The sequence below is a fragment of the Cajanus cajan genome, chromosome 3 (genome assembly GCF_000230855.2).
Source record: "Cajanus cajan strain Asha chromosome 3, NIPB_CcT2T_4, whole genome shotgun sequence".
Taxonomy (NCBI): Eukaryota; Viridiplantae; Streptophyta; class Magnoliopsida; order Fabales; family Fabaceae; genus Cajanus; species Cajanus cajan.
In genome coordinates, this window is record NC_138519.1 from 8,017,921 (window position 1) to 8,030,749 (window position 12,829).

Consider the following 12,829-nt stretch of genomic DNA (forward strand, 5'->3'; position numbering starts at 1 on the left):
TAGTCCAAGACAAATACACACAGGCATGGTTTATAGCAATGATACAAATGCACCATAACACTAATTCTAAAGTATCATTTACATGAAAAAACATTAAATTACATACATTTTAAACTAACCAATTAAGCTATAAACCAAGTAAATATATCATAAACTACTAAGATGATTTTTAAACTATCCGAATGAACTTTAAATTGCTTAAATACATTGCTAAACTATTAAAAAAAATTATAAACCACTTAAATATATTAGCTATAAATTGAAATAAAATTTGTGAGTAATCTCAATAAAAAAATCTTGTCTAAAATTGTTGAATTTAGTCAATGAATCAATGGTTCATTCCATACAAATATATAAAAGTTTAAATTAGCAACATAACATTGAATCATGATTTGTAAATAGCGATAAAGATCAAACTTAGGTCCCCATTCTTCTATATCTCAACCCCTTCTCCCTAAATCCTAGCAGTTGTACTACCTTATCTCATGAATAAACTATATAAATGTGTTGACAATGGTCAGCGTACGTTTCATTATATAATAATCACACTCAATTTTTAGCTTGTCTATGAGACTATAAAATTGGATATCGAAATTCAAATATTAGTAATTGTGATAAAATTTAAATATCAAATTTAAAATACTTACATGAGTTAATCCAGTGAAGTTTTACCAACAAATAAACCCCACTCATAGCTAGTCCTAATAACAAAATACAAATATAAAGAATAAGATTCAAACAATTAACCTATATCCAATCACCTAATGTTTGTTGACGATTTCTATATGTTTTTTCATGTCACTAGGAGTGAAGTTGAATTCATAGCAAATATTCTAAAAACCTACGAAGCTTGTGACATCTTCTACCCCGTATAACATAATACATGAAATAAATAAAACTAAATCAAAAGGAATATATCATAGATGAAAATCTAATACTTCAACAAGAGAGTATCATATTTTTACTAACAATAATCAACTAAATGTCCAACTGAAACCTAATGCATTGGCAGTAGCAACTGTCCTAAAAGCATAACAAAAGAAATCAATTATATATTACTAAATTCCGATATCATATCCTATCAAAGCAAACTCCTAAAAGCAAAGACTAGGTCTCACCATCAACTTCATCCACATCATAATGAATTTCACCTTCAACCAAATCCAAAAAGAACAACAACAAGAAATGATGAGTGAGAAACATCTCACTCTAGCTCACGGTATAAGACATAGTTGGATAGTCAAGTACAAACAAATATATAAATCATAACAAACTACCGATATAGATATATTGATATAACAAAATACAATTCAACTGATAATATATAAATCATTTAAACCTTGTTACAAAACTCTTCCATCACTTAATAAAATAAATAAATCAATTGATTATAAAACATTACAATATATCCATATACATATAAAATAATTATTAAAATCAGTCCAAATAATTATAACAAAATACAATAATAGCAATTATAAACTTATTACTCTATTCAATAACTCATGTTCTATATCAAATCTCAATGATCCAACCATTGAATTTAAAGTTCTTAATGCATAGATCAAATATGCAAATTTTAAAAAATTTGAAAATTATTTGATACTTGGTTTCATTAATTCAAATTAATGTATAAAATAATTTTCAAATTGATGTATAAAAAACATTTTATACATTAAATTGAATTAATGAAACCAAGTATTAAATAATTTTCAAATTTGTTAAAAATTGCAGATTTGATCTGTACATTAATAACTTTAAATTCAACAATTGACCCGTTGAGATTTGATATAGAATATGAGTTTTTGAACGAAGTAAATCTAACTAGACTTACTCCTAGAGTAAATGGATTCCTCCTCCTCCTCCTCCTCCTCCTCGCTCTCTCTCTCTCTCTATATATATATATATAGAGAGGGTTCAAACAACGATACCAATATAATTTTTATTAAGTATTACATCATTTAATAACTTTATATTAAATGTGAATTTTATAAATCTAACTGTTAGATTGAAAGTCCTTTACACTTAGATCATATATACAAAATTTTATATTAATACAAGATGATATTTTATTCTTATAAAACAAAATTGAATAATATATACATTTTAAAATATAATAAAATATAAATATTTTGATTATCTTCAAGTTGTTGTTCAATTTTAACAAAATTTGATATAAACATATAAAGTGATATGAAGTTATAATTTAATGGTTGAATTTATAAAATTTACATTTAATATAAAGTTATTAAGTGGTGTAATACTTAATAAAAGTTACATCGGTGTCGTTTGAACCCTCTTCATATATATATATATATATATATATATATTAAAAGCTTCTAAAATATTTTATAAAATTTATTTATTTAATTAAAATAATTATAAAAAAATAATCTAAATAAATATAAAAATATATAATAATTAAACAATCATATTATTAGAAAATGATGACAGAAAGTTAGCTCTGCTCAAGGTATAAATCTTAACAAGTCTGAGATATTCTTCAGCAGAAACACACCCTAGGAGGTGCGATCCTCTACAATAAGTACTCAGAGACCATTTTGGTACATTTCTAAAAGTTACAACGATCAAATATCCAACATCTCCTATCCCTCACGAGTGCGAAGCCATTGCTCTCTTGGAGTCCTTTTGCAGGGTGAAAGATGTCAATCTGAGCGGTATATATCTTTCAAGACAGATTGCCAGCACATCCTGTTAACATTAGCAAGGACTACTAGAACTACTTAGGATATGGGGATACCCAACATTAATGTCAATTGGTACTATGGAGTTATTACGTTACTTTCAAAAATTGAGAAATTTCAATATATTTTTTTATGTAAACTTATAAAAATTATATAAAAAAAAATAATTTAATTATAAAATAAATAATCTAAATTATATTTATAAAATGAAAAGTAAGATAAAATTATAGAGATTAAAATTATAAAATTTTAATAGTTATAAAATATTAAAAAAGAAAAGAGTTAATAAATAGTTGAAATAAAAAATTATTAAAATTATAATATTGAAATTCAAAAATTTAAGACAAAAAATAAAAATATACTTAAAAAATTATTAAAATTAAAATATAGAAATTTAAAAATTTTAAGTGAAAATACAAAAAATATACTTAAAAAATTATTAAAATTAAACTTTAAATATATAATAATATTATTACAAATAAAATTAGAATATATAAAATAAAAATAAAAATACTAAATAATTTAAAAATTTTAAAAATAAAATATCATAAATATTATTTAAATAAATTATTAAAAATATAAAATATAAAATTAAATTAGAATTACAACTGTACCAGTACCCTCCCAAATAATATAAGTACCGTAGAATTTCTCACTATCTAATTTGCGAAACGAAACTATGATGTTAGTTTCATTCCAGGACTAGAGAATTTCATTGCTCATAACTTAGGTAGAGTAGTTGAATCTAATGTTAGCCTTAAAAATTTGACATATTCCATCATGTATTCTTCCACAGACTTTTTATGAAATGAGTTAAATTTGTTAGTATAAAAAAATTCAAACAATTAACCATAAAATAAATATGATAAAATTATTTAACTACATATATTTTTGCTGCATCTCTACAAAGATTTAGGGACTAAACCACTAACCAGTAACTACACACTCAAAACAAAGTATTTACCATTGTAATCTTAGTTCCATGAAAATTTAAGTTCGACATGTTATTGTTGTAATTTTTTTATCGATAAATATCTGCCGACTATAATATAATGGTTTATATTTAAGAATATGTAGTAACTGGCTATTTGCCATGATTGTTACTTTCAATTACCGGATAATACTCATCATGGTAAACTGTCTTAGGAAGGGAAAGAGTTACGGGCCGTGATAGATTTTGATGGATGGCATTTCAAGAACAAAATTGTATACTTTAGTTTAATTTCGTCATTAATCCCAATTATGTAAACTTTAATCCAATTAATATTAATGTATCTGACCTAGCTATTTCCTTTCTAAACCCATAACCTGATAAGTGATAACCTTCATCTATCCATTGCAAAGACGTTCTACCTGTTGTACCAACTAAATACATGGATGAACAAAAAAATACAACACCAAAATTCGCGGTTCAAAGACACGTACGTAATCCTATAGCTTTCTGCAACCATCAGATTGTTATAGTGAATGGTACTAAACATCAGATATAAAAAAAATTGCGGTGATGGTTTCTTAAATGCATGCCTTGTTATATCTATCCACTCAGAGTCACATCTATATCTATGAAACTCACACGGAAAATTGTCTTGTGTATAGTCCAGGTGCCACGCTTTCATATAACACTGACACAGCCACAAAAATCTGTCACGTAAATAAGTGATGGCTAGCTAGGACCGCAGGGTAGGTCATCTTCCCACTAATTCATTTAGTTAAGTCTCATTCATTATCATCATCATGTCACCATATATGCTCCTATATCTAAAGTCTTTTTGATATAAAAGAAACCCATGTGGCCATATCAAATTCTTCAGTCACCATAAATGGAAGCTGCAAGTGAGGGTAGCACTTAATTCAAGATATATAATTACAGTGCAATAGGAAGGAAGAGTTGAGTATGTCCCTTAATGTGGCACGTGAGTCCCATGTTAGTTCCCTTTAAAAGTGACCATTTTCAGGTGCTGCTTCATCATGAAAAATACTACAACCATAAAATTGTAGCACCTTCTTTAGGTATACCATATGCTGGATCAACAAATGAATTCATGTATTGAGAGGTGTTATATATACACACACAAATTACACCGTAGAATATATACGGCATCTATTTCCCAAAATCAAGTGGTGCATGAGAATGTGTAGAATATTACATTACTTGTGTAGGGTCCAAATCCAACATACCAGAAATCAAAGGCTAGCTAGCATGTACCCCTAGTCAGTTGGGGTAATCATGATGTTTATTTATCATTTCTCAATTGAAAATTACGACAACTAATTAATTATCCAATAAACTTAAGCTTTTTGGTAGGTGAACGTATGTGAATGATTTTTATATTTTATATTTACAAACCTCTCGTGTAATTTTTTTTTTTTTTGAATTTGAAGTGTGTATGATACATAAACGATAGCCTACTATCTTTTCACTAAAATTCGATTTTTTATTAATAGAACGAGGATGTCATCGATCGAGCTTTATTAGATCATTTGATTGTAGAGGCTTTCGATATTATATCTCATAACTCATAAGTTCTGTTCAGTACTAGTCATGTGGAATATTCAAACAGAATTTCTACATGTTCTCGTGGCCCAACTAACTGTGAGGGAATATATATATTTCAAGGATCCCAACACACTTAAATCTGCACTAGGATATGAATAAGATGTAAAAATTAAAAAGAGGAACTTCAGGATTTTGGTCTTCTTTGGCTTATTATACTGTTTTTGATTAGGTTATTGTTAATGGGTAAGAGTGAATGATACTCACAAATTTAGATAGAGTTTGATATTATAAATAGTGTATAAGTGAAAAAGTTCATAAATTTAATATCTTAAGGTTGTGAATTAACATCTTGTATTAAATTCATTTGTATAATTTGTTCATATATCCTGTCACATAAAGATTTCTTCGGTGTTTAACTCTTAAAAAGGGGATTGTTTCATATAAGTATCAGACTATAGAATTGGTGATAAATTTATATTTGAAAAAAATTGTTAAATTGGACCTAAATTCTTTAAAGAAGTCTAAATTTAATTGAATGATTTTTATATTATACATGTCTAACAAAAATAACGCTGGCCTCATTGAACTTGTGAAGTAAGTAGTCTCATATTTTGCTCAAAGGCAGTAAAATAATAAGAGAAATTGTCAAAAAAGTTAGGTACAGAAAATTGGAACCTTGTCCTTTAAAGTGTGAAGTTAATACCGATTATTGTCAATAATCGAGTTGCATAGTTGAGGTACAGTAGTGTTGCATATAAAAAAGGCACGGAAGCTATTATTATGATTTCATTTATAATTGGCACTCATACTCAAACCAGAAACCAAGCCTAAATCCTTCTCTGCAAACCCAACAACTAGTATAGTTCCAACCAAACAAGATGGTTAATGCTAAATCCGATGTACCCCAGAAGAGTGTCCTTCAAATCAAGCAAGATGACAAATTCTTCTGCAGGCTACTTTCAAAGGAAAGTTCCATGTCCAACCCATCTTTCAGAATAGCCCTTGCAGTGCCATTTGTGTGGGAATCTCAGCCAGGAACCCCTAAGTACACATTCTCTGAGGACACTCTCCCTCCTCTAACTCCTCCACCTCCTTTTCACATGAACACTATCAATGCCTTAAAAAAGAAAGAGAAGAAACGCTCAAAGTCCAACATATTGCTGACCATGCTACCAAAGCTGAACCTCAAGAAGATGATTTTGTCATCTTCATACCCTTCATGGTCATCATCATCAAGCTCCTCCAAAGTTGTCCCTATGGCCAAGTTTGGCAAGAAGAAGCTCTTAGGCTATGGATCATCTAATGATAATGATCAAGGAGGTGGTTCTAGTTCACCCTCTTCCAAATTGTGCTTTACCGTTCCTCGTGCCACTAGTTCAGACAGCAGGTTCTGAATAAGTATCTAAGGTAATTAAGACTTGTCATAATTATAGCTTGGCCTTGGATCTGGAGTGGACAGCTAATGTGCTGCTTATAGTTTTTCTTTGTAAATCTTTCTAGCTATACTCTTCATGTTTAGAGGATAATGTATTTTATATGCTAGAATTATATTGGTCTTGAGAGTTTTGTCCTCTCAAATAACAAGCTTGCTTCCAAGGTGTGTGATAGTGTATCTTGAACATTCTGTGTAGTTTGAACCGATCATAGTTCCTTTTTTTCTTTTTTATTTGCTTAGAATGTGCCAAAAAGAGAATCGAGTATATTACTCTGTAGAACTTCATATTGAGCAAGAAATGTGGTATTGTTTCTTGTTATTGTAGAGGTGGTGATAAACTGATTACTAACACACATAATAAAGGTGATTAAGAGAACATTTAGAGTAGAAAGTTTACTAATTCTTTAACAGATGGACGCGCTTTAAGCATTTGATTGACATGTACAATACACTACACTTTTACTTGGGGCTAGGGGAAGGAGAATCAAACACCTTAATCAGCATCTTTGACTAATGCTTTATCTTTTCACCAATACTGTTACTATAGAGACAGTTTGCTTTGTCTGTCTTAATGATTTTATTTATTGCAAAGAGAAGAACTGGTGGATATTACTTTAACTGGTGGAAATTGCAGAAAGAAAATGTTGCAATAATTTTCCAAATTCAGGATATGCACAATTATTTACAAAATGGCACTTATAAATGGCCTATTAAGTTGAAGTGATAATCATGGTATCAATATGGCATGAATGGCTTGACGGGTAGCTGCAACAATTGAAATCACTTAGAGAGTTTGTTTCCTTTTCCACTGGCCTTAATGGCTTGTTGCTGTGTCGTGTTGGTAAAGGAAGATTACATAACTTTAGGTTTCCCTTTGGTTCAACATTTCCCTTGTGTCACGGTCACGGATTCTTCTTATTCAAACCATCAACTCGTGAAGGGACATATCTTCAGTTTATACAATTATTAAAGAAATGGAAAGCTATTTGCACACTACTTAACACCAATCAAATACATCAGATAAGAAAACAGTAACTACTTTTCTATTTTGTATATTTACTTTAAAGAAGCGTAACTAGAAGAAGAACAAGTCGTTACCAATTTTACAATGTGTATTATCACATGGTTCAAACAAATGAAAAATAATTAGTTACCAATAACATCTCTGTACCGACATTTTATTTTAATATGATGCAATATCACATTGCCAGAACAAGAGATTGGATTTTGGGGATACCAAACAACTTTTGAAAAAAAATATGTTCGAACTTGCTTAAGCTAATTTGTCGGCAGAGAAGCTGTTAGTGACTTTAGCTTGTCCCGGATTCCATGTGCATATGGGCCATATATTGTATAGTATATTAGTAACACAAATAACTATTAACTAATAACCGTGACACTTCCATAATAATTCTAGAAAAGGAAAGGGAATATTATAATTAAATGGTCCTTATGATTTTCCAGTGATCGAAGAAGATTGCTGAGAAGTCATCAACCCCAATTTCAGATTTTTCTTTTCCCTATTCACCCAACAAAAGAAGTAGAATAGTCTTTTCCCTTTGTTTGTTTCGATCAGTTAAATTGCTACACACACGACTACCCTGACTTTCATCTCCATTATATGTGATTGTTGTTCATATTCATTTTTTTTTATGTACTTAGCAAGTTAAGTTCTATATATTATCTTGGCCTAACCAACTGAAGATTTTATTGGAGACAAGGGAAAAAAAAAATAGACCAACTTGGAAAAGAAAATCAGTGTCACAAGCTGTTTCAACTTTCAAGTTAAGATGCACAAATATTTTTTCAAGGAATAAGTAATTCTGCTATTTCATTCATCACTTAATATGTAGCTGTGTTTACAAATTAAATTTTTACAACAATATCCTCGATTGTCCAAACATATTGACATGAATATGTACACCAAATTGGTAGTATTTTGTATGTCAGGTACATAGATGATTACAAAAGGGAAAAATTGGTTGGGTATCCTATGATCAGAATAAGGTACAAAAGGACTATTAATGCTAAATGTAACATGATCTTAAGACTTCTTCATCGATTCTGGTCACCTGATGTATTGCATTTGCCAAATAATCCACATTGCCTGTGGTCACACCTGCCATGCTGCAAATACATCAAGTAGTTATATAGGAAGAATATTCTCTAGTGCAGTCAAAATTATCAAATTAACAAAGGAAGAGAAAACAAATTGAGATTTTAATTATAGTAACTGGTTGAATTGTTGGTATTTCCTTTAAACTATACCTTATTCTTCCATCAGGAGTCATGTATATATGGAACAGCTTTTCCAGCTGTTTAACCTGATCAAGGGTTAATCCAGAAAAACAGAACATGCCAACCTGCATTTGAATATGCACTGAAGTGAACAATGTGCTCATGATGTAATATGATTCCTCAAGCATAAGGTAACCGCATACATAAATTACAAAATCAAACATTCAAAACCTGGGCAGTTATATGCTCCCAGTTGAAAGATGAATCCAATTTTTCAAGAGAATGCCGCAAGGTAGTACGCATAGTCTGAATCCGTTTAGCCATGACCTTCAAACACAGCATGAATCAAACGTGATTAGATCCCAAATCAACTTAGAAAGTGAAAGGTAGAAAAAGAGTTAAGAAGCTGAATAGTACATTTATCTCTTTCCTCCAAAGTGCTTCTATATCTGGATTGCTTAATATCATTGTAACTAGTGAAATACCATGAAAAGGAATGCTGCTATACATTGCATGGGACATCAGCTGCAGTTGGCTTTTTAATGCAGCTACTTGCTTTATACTCTGGCACAAAACACTAGTGTAAAATTTAATGCAGATTAGTAATGAAAATAACAAAAAGAAGCAAAATAGTAAAACATAATGGCAACATTATTACAAAATTGAGCTTCATGTCATATCATAATTTCATGTACTTGACATCTGGGATATATTTGTGTTGGGATTCATCCCAAGTCCCACATCGGTAAAATGAAGGAACATTGGCTAGTTTATAAGGGTGTCTACCATTCCATATAGTATGAGGCCTTTTGGGAAGGAGCCCAAAAACAAAACCGTGCGGGCCTAGCCCAAAGCGGACAATATCATACTATGGTGGAGGAACATGTGGACTATCGGGCCCTACAATTTGACATCTAACTTCTATTTTACATATCATAGCATATGCTGTGTCTCTAAATCTCTAATTACGGGAATATAGGACCTTTCTTACCTAAGACAACCGTGCGGGCCTAGCCCAAAGCGGACAATATCATACTATGGTGGAGGAACAGGTGGACTATCGGGCCCTACAATTTGACATCTAACTTCTATTTTACATATCATAGCATATGCTGTGTCTCTAAATCTCTAATTACGGGAATATAGGACCTTTCTTACCTAAGACAACCAACTTTATGTTCAGATAATCCCATGTTCTTTGCAAATGATTGAGCACATCCAATCAAATGCCCATCTTCAAGGAAAATTCGAAGTGCTATTGCATCCTTGTCAAGATCCCCACTTGAAAATCCTTGATAGGCCATGTCAAAGAAGGGGAAATGATTTTTTACCTGGAAGATGATTAATGTCAGAATATTATAATTAATTTGGGGTCTGTTTGGCAAAACTTTTCAATAAACACTTATAGGAAAAGAAAATAAAAGGGAAAAATGAAATAAGTTTTCCTAAAAGCAAATATTAACTTATGCATAAACTAATTTGTAAAAATTCCCAAATATTAACTTTTTCAAAATATTTTTTATGTATTAGTTATTTAGCTTATGGATAAATTAATTTTATGTTTTCTTCTTAATTTCTTCTCATAGAAATGTTTATGGAAAAGTTTATCCAAATAGACCGTTAGGCCTATGGTACAAAGCAATTCTAATTCTAGAGCATCTCATTTTTCATTTTCACCTTGAACTGGTATGATATTTCTCTCCATTGTTCCTCATTGGGGTCAACACCAGTTGGGTTGTGGGCACATGGATGTAGCAAGAAGAAAGAACAATCTGGTGCATTCTGAAATTAGCAACACAGAAAAAAGGGAAAAAGTTAAAACTACTTAATACCACTGTTGCATTGGAAAATATAGCATTGTCAAGTTATGCAGTCTTTCTGTTCAACCCTATTAATGTAGCAACAAAAAAAAAAATATAATTGTTTAACATTAAATGTTTTTGTTTTATCATGATAATATAGCTCATTAGATATGTGTGAGAGACAAAAAGCATGCAATGTGTGCCAAATCTTCTTGTCTATTCTAAATAGTAAAGTTAGTATGATCCTCAACATCATCTATAATTTTGATAAATACACTTCTAATACCTTGACATCATTTAGGAGAGCAGCAAAATCTAAACCCCTTGTGTCTGGATGGTAGTAGTGGAAGGTTTTGACTGGAATTTCAGCCTGTCTCCATATATTATGGTGACTACAGCATACAAACTTTGTGCATTAGATATTGAAAGAATGTATACGTATCTCAAAGAATAATCAAAGGGAAAAAAGGACCTACTTTGACCAGGTAGGATCTGGTAGATACATTTGAGATTCAGGATAGAAATGCCTTTGAAATTCAGCAAAAAGCCTACATGCACCTGTTCCAGACAGAGTTGGAACTCCTGCAAACAATCCTTCTCTTGCAACATACGAATCATTCCCATATGCCAATCTTACACACTCCTGAACAAATTTTGATCTGACAGCTGAAGAGTTTGATTCCCTGTGAATAAGTAATGTTAGACTCGGTTCTGACAAGTAGAATATATTCATAGAAACACTAATGTTGCTACGGTGTGGTACAAAAATTCAGGAGGGATAATTAAACAGCATGATCTGTGGAAGAGAAAATTTTAACAATTAACGAAATTAGTATTGCCAAAAATATGCAATTAACACGAAATTTTTATTTGACAGAGTTGTACCATCATGAAATCATCCTTCAAAGAACTCTTTCTACATTAAATTTTCGTTGGATGAACCAACAGATTAATTTGTAAATTGTTCTAAATGTTCTAAATTGAATCGATCGGTAGGTACTGTTTTGTAATATCAAATACTTTATGGCATCTACTTCTATCAATGCAGAAAAGCATCAAAAATCATCAGCACTAGTATTTTAAGAATGTTGTTTTCATCATATATATCCAACCATTCAAAAAACAGTTTAACTGTTTTTTATTTTAATAGTATCCCTATAGAAAGAACAGCTAAATAGAAAATTCATAATAAGTTAACAACCCACGTCGTGGTACTTGTTCAGTTGTTCCACTTCTATTTAAGATAGTAGACCAGCTAACAAAGGCACAGCACTTCAGATAGTAGACCAGCATGTCTTATATCTAGTGTTGTTTAGGCAAATAGTAATTAATAAATAAAGTCCAAGGTAGTTGACCTTATTATATACATGAATTGCTGAGAGGACGTTTTGTCCAAGATATTTTCAACCCACAGAGTTGAAGTTCTATATATATATATATATATATAAACCCGACTTATGGGTACAAATGAATTCTTTATGCACCATATAATCAAATATACACTTTTTTTCTTATCATGATTTGTCACAACAAGATACAGCAAGTGCAAGCACCATAAAATCAAAATTTGTGTAATTAAAAAACCGTGGAATTGGAACAGTGTGAGCAGGAAAATCTAAGACTCACTCCAATTTACATCTCTGAATCTTCGTTTCTGCATCACGAACGCATTGAGGAGTGAAAGGTTTTCCATCGTCCCCCCTGTAATTTCCCTGTATACAAAGAAAACCAGATGAAAAAGAAAAAAATCAGCGATGACAAAGCATGGAAAATGAATAGGGTCCTTTGATTAGATTAGCTATTATAAGCACTTACAATTCCAAGATTGATCTTGTGGGGAAAAGGGTCAGCCAGAAAGGCCTCGTTAACACTGACAATAGGGTCCTTTGGTACTGGTCTCACATGGTCCCACCAACCACGAGCACTGGCACAAGAAGAGGATAAAAATCTTCTGGCATTTCTTCCATTGATGCACCTCCGCATAATGTTACACTCTTCTCTAAAAGAGATGTTATGATGTTATATATATGTGCTGTGTGTGAATTAGTAAATGTTGCTTTGTTTGATTGAAACAAGCATAATGGTCTGAATGGTTATATAATAAGAGGAAAGAAGAAGAAGAAGAAGAAAGAGATGTAGAGTGAACTTTTCC

General features: G+C 30.9%; 2 protein-coding genes across 2 annotated transcripts; one reads left to right on the forward strand and one right to left on the reverse strand.

Annotated features, from left to right (window-relative positions):
• Nucleotides 1-5,931: 5,931 nt before the first annotated feature.
• On the forward strand, nucleotides 5,932-6,956 carry LOC109814145 (uncharacterized). Its single transcript, XM_020378506.3, has one exon. It carries the CDS (start codon nucleotides 6,081-6,083, stop codon nucleotides 6,594-6,596), a length of 516 nt encoding a protein of 171 aa, XP_020234095.1. The 5' UTR covers nucleotides 5,932-6,080; the 3' UTR covers nucleotides 6,597-6,956.
• Nucleotides 6,957-8,415: 1,459 nt separating this feature from the next.
• Nucleotides 8,416-12,829, reverse strand: LOC109814125 (aspartate aminotransferase, mitochondrial). The gene is made up of 10 exons (XM_020378474.2): nucleotides 12,493-12,829; nucleotides 12,304-12,389; nucleotides 11,154-11,360; nucleotides 10,964-11,069; nucleotides 10,553-10,657; nucleotides 10,034-10,206; nucleotides 9,293-9,452; nucleotides 9,107-9,202; nucleotides 8,906-9,000; nucleotides 8,416-8,764 (listed from the first exon to the last, which is right to left on the reverse strand). Exons 1-10 carry the CDS (start codon nucleotides 12,658-12,660, stop codon nucleotides 8,665-8,667), a joined length of 1,296 nt encoding a protein of 431 aa, XP_020234063.1. The 5' UTR covers nucleotides 12,661-12,829; the 3' UTR covers nucleotides 8,416-8,664.

What these genes read in the sequence shown, in the direction of transcription:
- LOC109814145 (XM_020378506.3), top strand. Translation starts at nt 6,081, where the DNA reads ATGGTTAATGCTAAATCCGATGTACCCCAGAAGAGTGTCCTTCAAATC.
- LOC109814125 (XM_020378474.2), bottom strand. Translation starts at nt 12,660, where the DNA reads ATGCGGAGGTGCATCAATGGAAGAAATGCCAGAAGATTTTTATCCTCT. An exon ending in ATTCAGAGATGTAAATTGGA is followed by an intron (nt 11,361 to 12,303) that starts GTGAGTCTTAGA and finishes ACTTATTCACAG; the next exon opens with GGAATCAAACTCTTCAGCTG. An exon ending in CATAAAGTTGGTTGTCTTAG is followed by an intron (nt 9,453 to 10,033) that starts GTAAGAAAGGTC and finishes ATTTTACACTAG; the next exon opens with TGTTTTGTGCCAGAGTATAA.